The 16800-nt window shown below is 35.2% G+C and overlaps 1 protein-coding gene across 15 annotated transcripts in view; it reads right to left on the bottom strand.

The window, feature by feature from the left end:
* PPFIBP2 (PPFIA binding protein 2) overlaps positions 1–16800 on the bottom strand; it is a 110322-nt gene that overhangs the window by 65515 nt on the left and 28007 nt on the right. For all 15 annotated transcript variants that reach the window (XR_011097374.1, XR_011097375.1, XM_068685104.1 and 12 more), the window contains one exon: positions 4276–4490. Coding sequence is in view for 13 of the 15 variants with exons in the window: in XM_068685104.1 (XP_068541205.1) it covers positions 4276–4490 (215 nt within the window). In the remaining 2 variants the exon portion in view is untranslated. Of the gene's footprint in view, positions 1–4275; positions 4491–16800 lie in introns of those variants that run through there.

The raw sequence follows: 16800 nt of genomic DNA, 5'->3' as shown, positions 1-16800 counted from the left end.
AAGTTCCATTAAAAAAAAAATAAAAATAGATGCTCTCAAAAGAGGAAGTAAGCAAGGTAGCATCAGGCAGGAAATACAAAGTGTGAAGTTTTCACACCTGAGGCAGATCTGAGTTTTCCCAAACCTTTGGTATTTACACCTGTAGCAGACAGACCAAAACGTGTAACAGAATTGTTTAAGAACTAGCAACCAAATCCCAAACACAACTTGGTGATATTTCCTGTCTGATAAAGGTACCAAACTACAGCACTAAGGGAAGGTAAGACCTTAGTCAGACCACTGATAGTGTTTGTAATCATCACAGGAACTTCCTGACTGATCAGCAATAAGCCTGTGTGTCTCAAATTTGAGGGAAAGGCTAAACTCCACAGCCTTATTTATTTTAACGTTAGGTGTAGTTCAGCACACTAAGTGGCAATTACGAAAGCTGCCACTGGAATTACTGGAATTATACTGGAATTATAAGGCCAAGGAGCATTTTTCTGCAGAAAGTATTTGTTCCTTTCTTGTACAATTGAGCTAGATGGTAGTTCTCAGGTAATACCCAAACACAAAAACAATACTAAGAAGGTTCATTCACTTGCTGTCTTACTTCTAATACCTACTGCTGCTGAGTGTCACAAACAGATCCAATAGACAGCTATGCTCTGTGTCAGAGAGCTTTCAGAGCTGAATTAGGTTTTGATGATTGCTCATGATGAAGGAGCACACAAAAATATTTGGGTTTTACATTTCATACTTCTGCTTAAACCAAAATGCTAGCTAGCAAATGCAGCTGCACTGCAAATAGCAAATGCACTATTCAGACAGAGCTAATCTTGAACCCCCTTTCTGACTTCCCTTTCTGCAGCTTCCCAAAACAGCCAATAGAGGGCAGTAGTTTCAATTACTGGCAAAAAGGAGCCGTATTTCCAGTCTGTGACTTGAAGGTGGAAGGTTTGCATCCAGTATTTTTGTAAAAATTATGGTTTGATTCAGTTCCTTTATCCTTTTTTTTTTTTTTCTATTTTCTCTTATTTTCAGATAAAGTACTACATGCTACATTCTCTTAATAACAACTCTACCTCAGGATAAGAGAAGAGTTCTGTCCACACAACAAATTCTGAAAATTTTAAAAGCTTACATTAATAAGCCCTTTACAGAAAAATTAATGTTCTTTCAACCAGAGAATCATAGATTCATAAAAGATCCCGAGTTGGAAGGGACCCTCAAGGATTTTTATTATCTATTATCTATTTATTATCTATTTTTATTATCTATTTTATTATCTATTTTTATTATTAGTAGTAGTATTTTTTTCCGATGTGGGATGCTTGTACCATCCACACTTGGAAAAATATCCTGTGTAAGACAACTGTTAAGATAGGTATGTGAGTGTAAACAGCGAGTGCAACACCCAAAACCGTCTAAACGTGTGTTTGCTCAAAACTGCTCACATTGAAGAGGAGATGGCCATCAGCTGAAATTTACAATAATAAGGGAATTACAGACAGTCTTTTTGAAATGATGGAGTCAGTTCAAAAAAAGAAGTAAAAAAGAAGTGTGAAAAATACAAGGACAAAGGGTATAAGAATAACAAAGCAACTGGCAGCATCAAACCAGGTTCTGACTGAAGTCACCCCAGCAGCACAGCAACATCTCTTTATATCTGCCAAAGCACCTCCCAGTTGGAGGCTGGGTATTCTGACACTTAGCAGTTGCAACAACTGAGGACCCATGTGCATGACCTCATTGGTGCTTGCTCACCAGTGCATGGGTTATGGGGTACTTCTTGGGCTTTTTTCACACATAAAAGCTAAAGCACCCACATGTCCAATAGGTGATATGTTTTAACAGGAGAACCCAGCATGTAACCAACACTGTCTGTGAGCAGAAATATGTGCATGTAATTGTGAATTTGTGTGTGCATGTGTATGTGATTAATTTTTTTTTAATTAGTTACAGAACTCAATGTATAAATCTGAAGCTGTCCTTAACATTTAGTTACTATCTAGTATTCCAGTTTATTTGTTGTATTGCGGATGTTGATCCTAAGTATATAGTTCATTGAATTCTAGTTACTACGTCTTTAATACATCAACAAACTCCTTCAATCCCGATTTACTTAAACTATGTGGATTGGGCTTTTTTTTTTTTTTTTTTTTTGTGACACTCCAACATTTCATAAACAGTACTGATTATAAATTTTGAGCCCTCCCATGTGAATGGATTCACTGAGCTAAAGAGTTCTCATTCTCTATACTGTGTTGACTATTCTCTTACTGTGTTGACTATTCTTTTTCACATATCACTTACTATATTTCACAGCTCTGAGTTATTAGCAAGGATTTTTTGGAATGGGAATTCACTTTGAAATTAAAAAACAAAATTCATTTAAATGAACGGAGCTGAATTTTATCAGAGTTCTTAATTTCCAGTCTAAACTACTGCTTGTCAATGGAAAAAGCTCTTACATATCTGAAGTCCATGGAAGTTGTGTGCATGATTACAAATGGTTTGGATTTTTAAAATATATAAAAGAGGACTAATTCACACTCGAAGCTGGAGATAAAAATTCACAGATTAGTAGTAATTTTGTATTAAATGTCGCTGCTACTATGCATACAAATGCATATACATGTAAATGTCTTTAGAATAAGTGCAGATTTTGTCAATACGGAACAGCTCACAATATTTTAAGAACACAGTCATCTCAACACACTGCACTAGAGATACACCATACCATCAGTTTTCCCATTCTTTGTTGGTTCTGAATACAGACTGCGCAACTGCTTTATCATACACGTACAAATATTACTCTTGATACTCTAGACAACACTGTAAGGACATCAATAAATTGCAACTCTCTGAGGGAACTGAGGTTTTTGTCTTGGCAACTTTCCCATGAAAACGAAGAAATACACATATACAGAATAATAGAGTTGCCAAAATATCAAGTGTTACCTACTTCACAGAACTGAAAAGCTAACTTAATTAATATCTCTGCAACAAAGGAGCCAAAAGCCAGGCCACCAGATTCAAACTCTTCAACCCAGAGGTTCAGGACCAACTGCGGTGTGAGCAGTTAAAATGTATATTAAAAATGTATCTTTCATGCACTAAAATTATATTTTACTGATTGCAAAGCTTTGAAAAGGCATAAACATTTTTGCAAAGGCAGGAATGCAGTAGGAGCTGGTCTGAGGATCTGGACTCCAAATCTAATAGCGTACATGTAAATCCAAAATTTAAACATTTGCTTCCACCTCTCTCACTTTCAAATCAGGTAACAAATTCTCATTCCTTTCTTTCATATAGTCTGAAACAGGATTTTCCAGCCACAGACCTGCACTGTGTAGATAATGTCAACAAACCAGTTGACAAGTCCAAAAAGAAACTACCAGTCCAACAAGATTAGCTTAGTACAGGCATAAGGTATGTATAGCAGATGGTAAACACTGAACCAAAAACTAGAGTCACAATTGTGTAAGAGAAACATGCAGTGACAAAGCCAGAAGAAAATCCATTCATCTAGAATTAAGAAAGTGATAGGTAGCTCCTTGTCTTCAGGAAACTACCATTCACTTGCAATAACAGGCTTGGTGAGGAGTATTTCAGTTGGCCCTGCTAGCTTCCCTGACTTTATGTCCAATGGGTCTCTCCTTTTATGGTCTGTCTGAAGATCTGCTCCTTACATGGATAACCTTAAATCTTTTCCAATATAGCCAAGTGTTTATTCCCTGTATATCCCAATATAAATGTCTCACACACAGAAGCTAATGCTTTCTACGTTTACTACCACTGCCTGGTGTACAAGGTACTTTGGAGATTTAAAACACCAATAGCTAAAGGCAACGGAAATGTAGCAAGGAAATGATAGGAGAATCATCCATATTTTTCTTACTTCTCCTTTCATCAAACAATGTCATCAATTCCAAATTGGTGGTTTAAAAATGAAAAAAATTGTATAAAATATACTTGTGTTCTACCTCCAGCAAAGGATGAACAAAACCCAAATAAAACCAAAAGAACTTTTCTAATACTTTGTCTTTACTGTCTTTTCTCTTGCCCACACAAAATAAGGTCCTCTATCACCTTCTTATACTCCCACCTCTGCATTGCTTTAGTAATCATCTCAAAAAGCAGTAATACCCTCAAGCTTTCTATGACTGCTTACCATCCACTGCAGTTCTCTTAAAATGTGGATTTCACTCATTATACAAATAACTAAAGTATCAAAATACTTGATCTAATGCTGTTTCAAACAAAATGAAAAAGCTGTAAATAACTACTCACCAGATTCTCTTCAAACCACTCTCTTATACACACTGCTGTGGCCCCTGGAATTTGATTTCGCAATGCTTCTTTCTCTTGTGGATCCTCTAACATTTCTAACGCCATCTTTAGATCTTCCAAGAGATGTAAAATTTGAAATGTGCCCAAGTATACTGACGGAGCAGGTGACACAATATCATAAGCACCATTAGCATACTCTGCAGCTGACTTTGTTCCTAAACCAAGAGAAAACAGGAGAGTCTGATTTTAAAGAAGTGACAAATATATAGCTAGTACACACTACAACATTTACACTTCAAATGCTGATAATTATCAATATTTCCATTAATGTTTAGAAATACTCAAGATAGTCACTAGATAAATAACAAGCAGTTGAGAGGTATGTAAAATCATATTTTAAAATGAATTGCAACCTAGACAGCCTTTGCAATGTCTGTTAAATTACAAACTCCAAAACCTTACTACAAATCACCTGTAGTTTTCTATGGTTGCCATGAGATGTCACTACCTTCTCAGCTACACTAAAATCTCCACACAGAGCAGTGCTTCACAAGCAACACAAGTCAAGATTCACATAGCCCTTTGACAAGAAATTTAAATGAAAATAGACTGTATTATCAGAAGTGGAAAAACATGTAACCTTTGGCAGGTTTAAAACGCCTTCCACAGAGAACAAACCCAAAGAAGTTAGCAACAAAAATGCTTGACTAAGCTTTACTAGCTTTCCAAATCATAAAAAAACTCTAAAACACAGATACCCCCTGCCATACCTTCAGCTGCAACATTCTTTTCTCCAGAGCAATAACAACAGCAAACATATCTCAATAAATATATATTTATTTTATATTTCTAAAGAAATTCTATAAATAACTTCTAATATCTTGTGTGTGTGTGTGTCTGCTTCAGTGTCTGCTTCAATTCAGTTCTCTTTAATATCTTTATCGATGATCTGGATGAGGGCATCGAGTGCACCCTCAGTAAGTTTGCAGATGACACCAAGTTAGGTGCGTGTGTCGATCTGCTCGAGGGTAGGAAGGCTCTGCAGGAGGATCTGGATAGGCTGGACAGATGGGCTGAGGTCAACTGTATGTAGTTCAACAAGGCCAAGTGCCGGGTCCTGCACCTGGGGCGCAATAACCCCAAGCAGAGCTACAGGCTGGGAGATGAGTGGTTGGTAAGCTGTCAGGCAGAGAAGGACCTGGGAGTGATGGTGGACAGTCGGCTGAATATGAGCCAGCAGTGTGCTCAGGTGGCCAAGAAGGCCAACAGCATCCTGGCTTGTAACAGTGTGGCCAGCAGGACTGGGGAAGTGATTGTCCCCCTGTACTCGGCTCTGGTGAGGCCACACCTCGAGTACTGCGTTCAGTTTTGGGCCCCTTGCTACAAGAAGGACATGGAGGTGCTCAAGCGAGTCCAGAGGGCAAAGAAGCTGGTGAGGGGTCTTAGGAGGAGCAACTGAGGGAGCTGGGATTGTTCAGCCTGGAGAAGAGGAGGCTCAGGGGTGACCTTATTGCTCTCTATAAAAAGGAGGCTGTAGGAAGGTGGGGGTTGGTCTATCCTCCCATGTGCCTGGTGACAGGATGAGGGGGAATGGGCTAAAGTTGTGCCAGGGGAGGGTTAGGTTGGATATTAGGAAGAACTTCTTTACCAAAAGGGTTGTTAGGCATTGGAATGGGCTGCCCAGGGAAGTGGTGGAGTCACCATCCCTGGAGGTCTTTAGAAGACATTTAGATGTAGAGCTTAGGGATATGGTTGAGTGGAGGACTGGTTAGTGTTAGGTCAGAGGTTGGACTAGGTGACCTTTGAGGTCTCTTCCAACCTAGATGATTCTGTGATTCTGTAATGGGCTGTCTTTGTTCTAATCTGCATTTCAGACCTTTGATTTAATTTAACATTTGTTTCTTTAACAACCAGTCAGATGGAAAACTTCTATTTGCCTTACTTTTTACTTCTTACTTTTTTTTTTTTTTTTTTTGTTATTTACAATTCATTGCCTTGTGTACATAATAGATTGTACTCACATATGTCTTCATTCCTGTTCTCTTTGGCATAAGCAATCCCATTTTTCCCCTTATTTGACTTCACAGGAGATTTTCTAGGCTTTTGATCATTCTTACTCTCTTCCCCTTAATCCTTCCATTTTGTAATATGCTTTGCAGATGTATATTGGATCCACAAAGCATATAGTATTTGTTAGAACACTCCGTCATTGATCCATACAAGGTGACTACAATAATCTCTATACTATTGTTAGTTTAATCCTCTGTTTAGCATCACTGACATCTTAGACTGTAGTTATGAAAGGAACTGAAGTCTTCATTGAGCTTTGAATTTTTTTTGGCTAAGTTCTTTCCTGAGCTGACATATTTAATTTGAAACCGAGATGTATAACTAATTCAAGTTTCCCTCTTCATCACACATTATTTTGCATTAATCAGTGTTAGCTTGGCTGTTATTTATTTACTCTGATTCTGACAATACAGGCTGTTTGAACCCAATGAACTTAATGGTATTTACATAGAGCCTGACATATTATTTTCGGAATATAACTCTCAAACTCATTAACACTCCAGGTCCTAGTACACTTGAATATACCTAGATTAGCTTTTAGCCAAAATGCTAATTGATCATTTAATCCCAATATTTTTTGCCATTTCAGTCAGTTTTCAATCCAAGAGAATATTTTGTCTGTCATTATGTGAACACTTAACTTTGCAAAAAGCTTTAGGAAAAACTCTAAATAGTATTAACCAGATGTTCTTCTTCAACCACTGCTTTAATTGATCTGATAGAATTCTTCATGTCATTAACTATGCAGAAGATTGTGTGGTTTTAATTCTACTGTATCATTTGTATATTGTTTGTGCAAAACAATCCCTGGAAGTTTCTGAAATTTTGCAAGGCTCAGTAATAGGGAATGCTTTGTGGGTTGTTTGGGTTTGTTTGTTTCAAAATACACTTGTTTTCACATACTGTAAGCTATTTCCAAACCCAGATTATCCCATTTAATTCTGTTCACTTGTGTTGCTTATGAGTTTAATACCTCAGTTGCGAGATCTCATATTAGGTTCCATCTGTGACCACATCCAAGATAAAGTTTTTTCAATATCCAGTGCTACAAAAGACAGTTTCACCTCTTAAATCAATCTAGTCTTCCTGATTTTTTTTTTCCCTTTTGAGGAAAGGATTAACTATCTGTTTTGCTGGATTTGAGTATTCTAGCCACTAGAAGATACTTTCTTGTTCATTTCTATACTCTCAGCTATCTATGCAAGCTTAGTATTTCCTGTTTATGTTCTTTCTAACACAGTTTAATATTAGCAACAAACATAGCAGATTTGCAAATTGTGCGCAAGAGCCATTTGGATCACTTAACCTCTTAAATCTTTTAATTTGGTCAAAGGGGCTCACTGCTTACTTTCCAAAAGAGAAGCATGCACAAACTAAAATCTGGCATTGTCTTAATACCAATGCCACTTTTAGGGGTGTGCTTTCCTTTGCTATTGATGTTAGGACTTTTAGTTTTCTCACTTTTCCATTTGAAAAATTCCACACTAATTTTTTTTTTGTTTGTTTAGCAAGTAATTTTCACACCAGAAAAGCAGACAGGATACAAAGTTACTTCATAGACAGCCTTTATAGCTACCTCTTCAATGAGCCGGCAATTTAAAATAGATATGGAATGAGTCAAACAATGGGAAACAAACAAACTGAGTTCTACTCATAGATGTATAGCGTTCTGCTATAGTGTTGTTTATGTTACTTTTATGAATTCTTTTTATATACAGACTAGACAAAACAGATACAGACAAGAGAGAAACAAACAAAAATCCATACAATCTAAATAAAAATCCAAACAAACTTTCAGGCCCACTATCAATATTTCAGGTACAAAATAGAAACCATGATCTTCAAGGTAAATACAGATTTTAAACAATTGTTCTGGGTTTAAATTAATTACGTTAGGTAGTTAGACAATGCGTACAACTTATACAAGTTACGTGCAACTTTCTTGAGGATGATACTTCTGTCATCATCTCTCAGCAGTCTAAATGCCTTTATTTGACTTCATCACACCACTAGAAAATAAACAAAAACATACACACACACTCTTTAATCCTGATAAGCAAAAGAACTTACGAAACTTAAGTTCTTCAGAAACTCACTTCTATAAATGTAAAAAAATTCCCAAGCACTGCAGCACAGACAGGGCCAGCAAGGAATTCTATATTATCTGATTTCCTGAACCCAGGCACACTCCATATGCATACTTCAGTTATCCTAAGAGCTTCAACTGACTATTCAGACCATCAGGACGCTAAGTCCCACTGCTTTACATAGAAGTAGAAGGTTATCATCTCAACAGAACTCGCCAAAATTGAGTCCATGTGTAAAACATGTACAATGAATTTCCATAGTTGTGGTTTGAGTTGAAACTTGAGGTCAGTCCAGTATTTCTTAAGGGCACTTGGGAGATGGCAATATCTTTTTACCAGGAAAGAACAACAACTTGATGTCCAGTGATTGAAGAGAAAATCAACTTCAGAATTTTCAGGTTTTTAGTTAGTTTTATTTTCCTGCCTTAATGTAATTTGTAATTCCTCCATGTAATTTTGCATGAAATAAGAAATAAAAAGCTAGGAGAAAGAAGTGTGTTTCTGTCCATTACTAACAAAAAGAAATGCAACAAATAAAAATAAAAGATAATCTTATGGAAAGCTCATGTTCCATGAATTACCTAACATAAAAAAAGCTGGTGTACAACTTACTCCATATTTATGACTGGGAGTTCATTTTGAGCATAAATAGCACAAGATTTTAGGAACTACAGAAGACATTACAGATACTTCAAAGTTTTCCTAGACAATACAGATACTTCAAAGTTTTCCTAGCTAATAATAATGAATATGGCAAAGTGTTTGTTTGTTTAAATGAATATAGATGTAACAAACTTACAAGTTAACTGTCTGTAAATTATTAAATGCATTGGTTCCATTAGAACTGGAAAGGAAAAATCTATCTTTAATTAATAGCAACTAAATTAAATGAAGGAAGTAGAGACTGAAATTTATGAAAAGTAGACACTTTCATTTATGACTCTAAATCTTTCAACTGGAATTATTATCCATGAAAAAAAAATATTTAAAGAAATAATCAGAACTATTTGAGATTTATGTTTAGACTTTAAAAAGTAGGTGCTGATGAGAAAAGAATGTACCTGGGTCTGATATGGTTGGGGAAACACATGCACACACGCAAACAAACAAAACACATTCTCTCTATTCTCTCTTTTAATCATCATGAAATGAATACGGAGTATTCATTCTGAGATATACTGAAGATTCTAGTTCTCGACAATCAAAACCATTACCTTCAAGTCACTGCAATGACAAATATGTTCAATTACACCATGACTTAAAAATGCTTGCTGGATTGGGACCAGAGTTCTCAGCAAAAGCTATGAAGCCCTCCCATGAGCAACTCTCCTTGTCTGGAATGGGAGCTACTTACAGATATCAGTGCATCACTAGGAGAACACAACCCTTCCCACCTCCCCATCAAATGTATACATATACTCTTCCCTTGTGATATTATTATTATTTTTTTAACTGGCTTGCCATGAATTGCTACTGTAGTTGCTTTCATTCTCCTGATTGAAATGGAAAAATAAAGAATTCCTCTGAAGGCAACAACTAATACACATTATACTAGGTAAAAGAGTGACGTGAATGCAGAAATGCAAGGAACTTGCAAGGGACAACTCAGTAGCTTAGCTCAAAAGCTTCCTGTTTTACTGCTTAAATTCAAATGAATCATAGGCTTGTTTCTCCTATTCACTTTCCATATAGTTTCATATTAAATAGTATATGTATCATTCAACAGAAGGACAAGAACACACCCTGAAAAACAGAACTAAAACTGTGTAGGAGTGGATATTTACATTTCTTTGAATTAGTTTAAATCTTCACATCATCAGGCTGCAAAGTACATTAAATTTTACCACCAGACAGTGAGAACCTGGATCTTATTGCAGATTGATACAAAAAAAAAAAAAGAGATGCCACAGTGCAAACAGAACACTACAATTATCAGTAAACTCTCCTCAACAGCAATGAGTTTATATCTGGCTTTAGTATAGGCAACTGAAGAGGGAAGAATATGGTTCATCCACTAGAATTTTATTGATACTCAGGAAAAATGAGTACAGTTTTGAACTCCTGCAAAAAGATCAATTATATGGTCTTAAGCAAGTCAAAGTTTTCTTTTATCTCTCTCTCTTTTTTTTTTTTCCTCTTCTTTTCTCCCCCAGTGGTAAGCAGGACACAGGGGAATCTTTTGTCATCATATTTATATAAAACTCAACACAATGGTTTCCTAGTGTACTACGGGAGCACAGTTAATTATCATAAATGTCCACTTCAGAAGAGGAAAAAAAGTAAATGTATTTGACAAAGACATTCCAAGCTGCTTAATTCTGTCTTTCCCATACAGACAGTGGATGAAGGAGGTTAAAAGTTGCTATATACTATATGTATTTTAGAAAGAACAACATAACTAATGAAAAAAGGAAAACAACTTAAAGTTACACATTTGGGTTACACATTGACCATGCAAGCACATTTTGTGTTTTAAGTTTCTTGCAATTAACTGAATGGCTTCAAAGTTAAGTTCCTTTTGGGCAAATACATAAACTATTTCAAAAGCAACACTATTTGAAGCTTGTAAAAATATATTACTAAAGGTATGAATCAGGTAACCTTGCTAGTTTGAGAATCCATTCTCCTCAGCTTATATTATAGATATTTATCCATCTTTCATCACTTTTAGCAGTTAAATCTCTCACTTTTCCTTGCCCCTTTACTTCCACTCCACTGCATTCTTCTATATAATCTGTCTTTTCCCTCCAAAATAAAATAAAAAACATTCCTGGTAATATAAAGCTCAACCAACAGTAGTTTACAAAGAGATTTTCCTAGAACTGCTGAGATTTTAGTCCAGAAAACAGAAAAAAAAAAAAAAAAAGTACAAGCAAACAACCCACCAAACCCAAATCCCAACACTTAAAAATTAAAACAAAAAAAACACAAATAAGACCAACACAACTCCAAAGTTAATTCTACACTGCAGTACAGATGGCTTTATAGAAACCTGAAATACTCATACGTAACAGTTTTGATATTTATTCTAATCATTGTTGGTCTAAACTATAAACACATTTTCTCTGGACTTTCAGGCAATCATCATTATACTGCTACAGAACTTTTTTTTTTTTTACCTGAATTTTTACTCAATGAGCATATAGGTTGTCCAAGTTCTACAAAGCATAATTGTCTTTTGAAGCACAAGTCTCTTCTTTTCATGAAGATAGCCCTGAAAACTTGAATTTATGTAAACTAGTATTAAGGTCTGGATGGAACATAACTCAGCGTCCTCGGTCCTAAATCGTCTGTTAAAGGAGTGAAGAGGTTGTTCACACAATCCTGCCTTCTCATACAGTAATGCAAAATACATCACAAATGTATAAAGTGTTTTGAATCATAGCTCACATTAGCTGCTCCTCAAATCTCTGCTGTTAGATCTTTAACTACAGTGAACAGTAACAGTTAAGCTGGATTAGCAGGAAGCCCTAGAAAAAAGTTTCCAAGACCAGAAATGCCTAATGACTACATTCAGATGCAAGTTTCATGTTGCTTGGGTGATTTTCATGTGAGTTTTATTTACAACCACATGCAGAATCCTTTCGACAATTTTCAAGAACTGTCTATAATTTCATATGCAAATTATCTATGTAATTACTTAGCCTTTTTACTTTTACATGCTTATGGACCTTAAGCACTGATGTACAGCACATTAGGCACTATATACACAGCTGCAACAAAAATATCTCCCTTATCCAGAAGGACAAGCTAAGCAGCCTTACAGCTGGTGAAAAAAGAAGGATGGCTTTTGCAGCTATGGTGGAGACCTAGCAAAGTTAGGACAATGCAAATCTTAATGATATATTTGAGGTAAAGTATCCATTGCATGGGAAAGACAAAAATCAACCAATTCTATTAAAGGAAAAGAACAACAAATACTTGCAGCAATTTCTTCTCTGCTGAACTATTTCTCCATAGGCATATCCACAAAAAAAAAAAAGTGTGTTTAGCGCCAGTGAAACCAGTAGTCTAATTAAAAGTGTTGTGAATTGATAAGTACCTCTTTTTAGTAAAACATTCTGAATTGTTTGTAGTACGTCACTGGTAACATGAATGCTGTTTCATGAAAAGACGGCTCTCTGAAAGCACAAGGAAAATAACAGCATTCAGTTCGTAAGAAAATAAAAACATATTGTTTCATAAAAATCACGCTATTCTGGTAGTCAAAAATAATTTTTGAATCAATTTAATTGCCTAAAGTAAGAAATAGACAAGCCATGATTCTCAATTTAAATAAAGTCTGTGTTTAATAAAACGTGCTTCAATTGAAATCTTAGAAATCTGTTCACTAGCATATTAAACAACCAAGTGACTCATGTACTGAAGAACATACCACACCATATAAACCACAAAAGACCCTCTGTGTCTCAAATTTTCAGTCGTATGGGGTTATGACCATCATAGTTTAACTGCCTTTCTTTGCTACATACTATATCTGAAGCTATTTACATTTCTGTTTCTTTCCCACCCTTTGCTTCTATGCCAATGGAATTTGAAGTCATCATACTCTGAAGCCAATTTCAATCTTTCCTCTTCAAACCTAACTTTCTGAAACTTTGCAAGGCAAGCTGCAGGATATCATTTCTATCAGCTTGAGTAGTAGAGATAAAGTGGTTTTAATAACAGAGACATATATACAAATATTGGTAGGCATGTTCTGCCATTCCACAGTGGCATAAAGAGTTACACGTGAAGAGCAATACTTTCAGATCTATTACACTAATAGGAATTTCAGCACATAGGGACTACTCTTCCATAAACATCATTTTGAGCTGCAATACTGAATGACACACTTTAATTACAAAGCTGCAAAAATTATGAACAGATACACAGAGTTCTGAAGCAGACATTGCATACAAACGTAATGCAGTACTGCAGCTTTGGTATGTTGTCATAGCTGTCTAGTTCATAGCTGTATTTTTAGTTTATATTGACAGACCTGCTTATCTGTAGTCAAAGATAAAATATTTCAGTAACAAAGATTTCTATATTTCGAATTAATCTTAATGCTTTTTTTCAAGAAATATTCTAATTTTGCTGTTTTGCTGGAAAGACAGGAATACTTGCAAAGGAAAATAAAGACCAACTTGAGCATAAAGGACAATTTTGTCTTTTACAAAAGCAGATGATGAGAGTTGTTTTGTGCAAGTTCTTTAAGTGTTTATAGGAAACAAGTTCCCAATGTTTGTGAGCTCCGTAAGATTTTGTAGTATGGACCTGTTTACAGAGGAAATCCATCAGTACTACAAACAGGATTCTGGGGTCTTGATTCTCGATCTTGTGCTCAGACCTCCCTATCTGTGAGAAAAAATGCTTTGGATAGTGATAGTATGGGAAGTGTGCTTTGGGACAGCAGTCCACATAGCTATAATGACCTCTTGCAAGGTTAAACACTCAAGATTGAGGAAATTCCAAACTGCAGGTTGCTCTGGCAACTCTGGGTAAGGAATGAGTGAACAATCTCTCACACGTGCAATAACCATTCAAGTTGCCATGATTTTCATATGCTTTTAAAACTCATACGAGGCTGCATTTGACGAGTTATGCAAGGTATTAAGAGGAAGGCTACAGCACATGTAAAGCCCTTACAAAATACAATATCAAATAGGTGTAATGGTTATTGAAATGTGCACACAGTTTGTGAGTCCATGTCTTCAACAATGGTAACAAATAGAAAAGAAAGATCACAGACTGTTGATGAGAAAAGTTACAGATCAAGTAGAAAGACTGAACTGTTACATTTTTAAAAAGGTTTAAAAGATTTAAAATTGTTATCTTATTGCTGACAACCACTAAGACATTACCTAACTAGCTTTTCCAAACTCTTGTATCTGAAGCTAAATGCCAGCACCTAACAACTGTTAACTGTAACAGCACCTAACAAGCTATAAAAACTGTTATAAAATGAAGATAAATATTTAACTGCAAAGTATAAATACTAAGTATTTTTATTATTTTTTCTCTTTACTTTTCAGGATGATTAATGGTCACCATTTTAACCCACTCTTCTCCCCCATCTCAATGCATATTTTTATAGAATTGTTAATGATAATGTTAATGATATGAATCTATATATTTATCAATGACCTGATTTCAAGCCATGCAGTATTTTATTTTCTTTTTAATACCTCTATATGTTTTATCTATAAACATTTTCTAGCTAATGGTTTCAAAAAGCTACTATAGTATCTTATATAGCACACTCTCACAAATGCTCGCCTTAATTAATACCTAGCAGAAACAAGAAAAACAAATGCTGTAAATATATTATCTCTTTTGTTCAGAAAAAAAGTCTAGATTGATTGAACGTGAACAGAAAGGTAAATGGAAAGACAATAATCATAATTGAAGTACAGCTTATTAACACAATTACAATTTATTTAAAAGATGAGGTAACCACTACAGCTGTTGCTCTAATCTGTAAGGAAAGAAATTGCTCATTATTTCAATTACTCTGTTTCTGTCATTGTTACTTCATCTACTGTTTCTGTCAAGTCAGTGCTTGAAATGAAATTCTACAAAAACCCAAGTAGTACGTTATAAAAAGTTATAAAGCTTTACTATAGAAACTAAACTTCGAATTTAAAAATACTGTGAACCTTGAATAAGACAGAAGTGATAAAAAATAAAAACCATCTGGTAGTATACAAATTGAAAATAAAAAGTATGTGCTCTTCTTTATTCACTCTACACAATCACAAGAGGCTTGTACTTCCTATCAGCTACATGTTATCCAGCATGTATTTCAAATAAGACACCTCCCCAGCACACGCCACAAGAAAAAAAAAAAAAAAAAAGGTGATTAAGTGCTCTCTCTCTGGTCTGGACAATTTCAAGTCCTTATGAAGCAGAACAGAGAATTCTATCTTCTTCCCCTAAAGTGCCGTGAAACTAGCGCTTACATTCTGAATGAATATTGTGATGACGTGTCTGACGGATAAAAACAGTCATTAGGAAATCTTTTGATTTCCTAGTATTTATGTAGGAGCTCAGTAAAAACCTTGTTCTACAAAACCTAAAATGCACACAAAGGAGTTCAAACAGGGCTATTAGTATTTTTTTTTCCATTTCCATATTTTGATTCCATTTTCTGATCACCTAATTAGAGTTAATTTGGTAATCCAACACATCCAGTAATATAGCATAGCTATATTATTTTCATAGTCAAATTATGATGGATAAGAAGAGCAAGAAAAACACACCAGCCACATTACCAACCAACAAAGTAAAAGCAAGCAAGCAAGCAAACAAACAAAAATGACATAATAAACATGTCCTTCACATTCTGGCAAGCAGATCTCCTAAGAAAAATGTATTAAACCAGAATAAAAGTCTTGTTCATCTCTTCAAGATAATTTCCCCTTATGGCCTTTTATTTTATTTATTTATTTTTCTCGTCAGGGGTATGTGAAACAGTTGGGTTTGTAGTACACAGCCAAGTGTGAGTGTACTGCCCCTACAGACAAGGGAATTTAAACACATATACTTCTTAGATATTGACATACTATTTAATTACTTAGGTTTGTTAATCTTTCAGTACTAACACTGAAATATCAGTACACACTCGTGATAATACATTTAACTTTCTCATCATTTTTCATTAAGTCATAATTGCAGGAGCTCTGGTTAAAAGGAAACAATAATTACACTGATTAGTTGCTGATTTTCAAGAGATTCTGGAGCTACACCAGACTATAATACTATGACAGGAATTTTTAGATCTTAAATTTGTGGTCATTGTTCACAAAAGAAAATAATGAATTTCCAAATTGCTGACAGAGAGAACCATTTTGACAAACTAAAAGAAAGACTGTTTTAATTAATTAAAATTAATTTAAAAGAAAAACTAAGCAAAATCCATAATCCTATGGATTATGGATCCACACATTTTAATGGACGGGGTACAAGTGGAAGTAAAGAGAAAGTTAACGACTTGGACAGCAGGAGGCAATGTCATAGGTATGAACCTCAAGTAAAGAATATATAGGCTGATCTGACATATGGGTACTTTCTCTAAAGAAAGCATCTGTTTGGAGTGCAAGTCATTCTGGCTAATGGATAAGTCATGTTCATTGACAATTACATTAGTCCTTTTTGCTGTTTTAGCCAAATAAGGCTAATTATTTAGCATGCGTAATTTATATAGCTATGAGGGTGGGTTATCAGTAAAGATGTACTGAAGCATAAAAGACTTGGGAACACTGACTTATCTGTCAAATTTGATCAAGCCCAGTGAAATTTAATTTGTTAATCTTGCTTGACAATCCTACCCTCATGCACTCTGAACACTAATACATTTTGTATTGCACTGAGATGCACAATCTAC

This window comes from Anas acuta, chromosome 5 (assembly GCF_963932015.1).
Source record: "Anas acuta chromosome 5, bAnaAcu1.1, whole genome shotgun sequence".
NCBI lineage: Eukaryota > Metazoa > Chordata > Aves > Anseriformes > Anatidae > Anas > Anas acuta.
The sequence above is the reverse complement of the archived record's forward strand: the minus strand, read 5'-3'. Positions and strand labels throughout refer to the sequence as shown.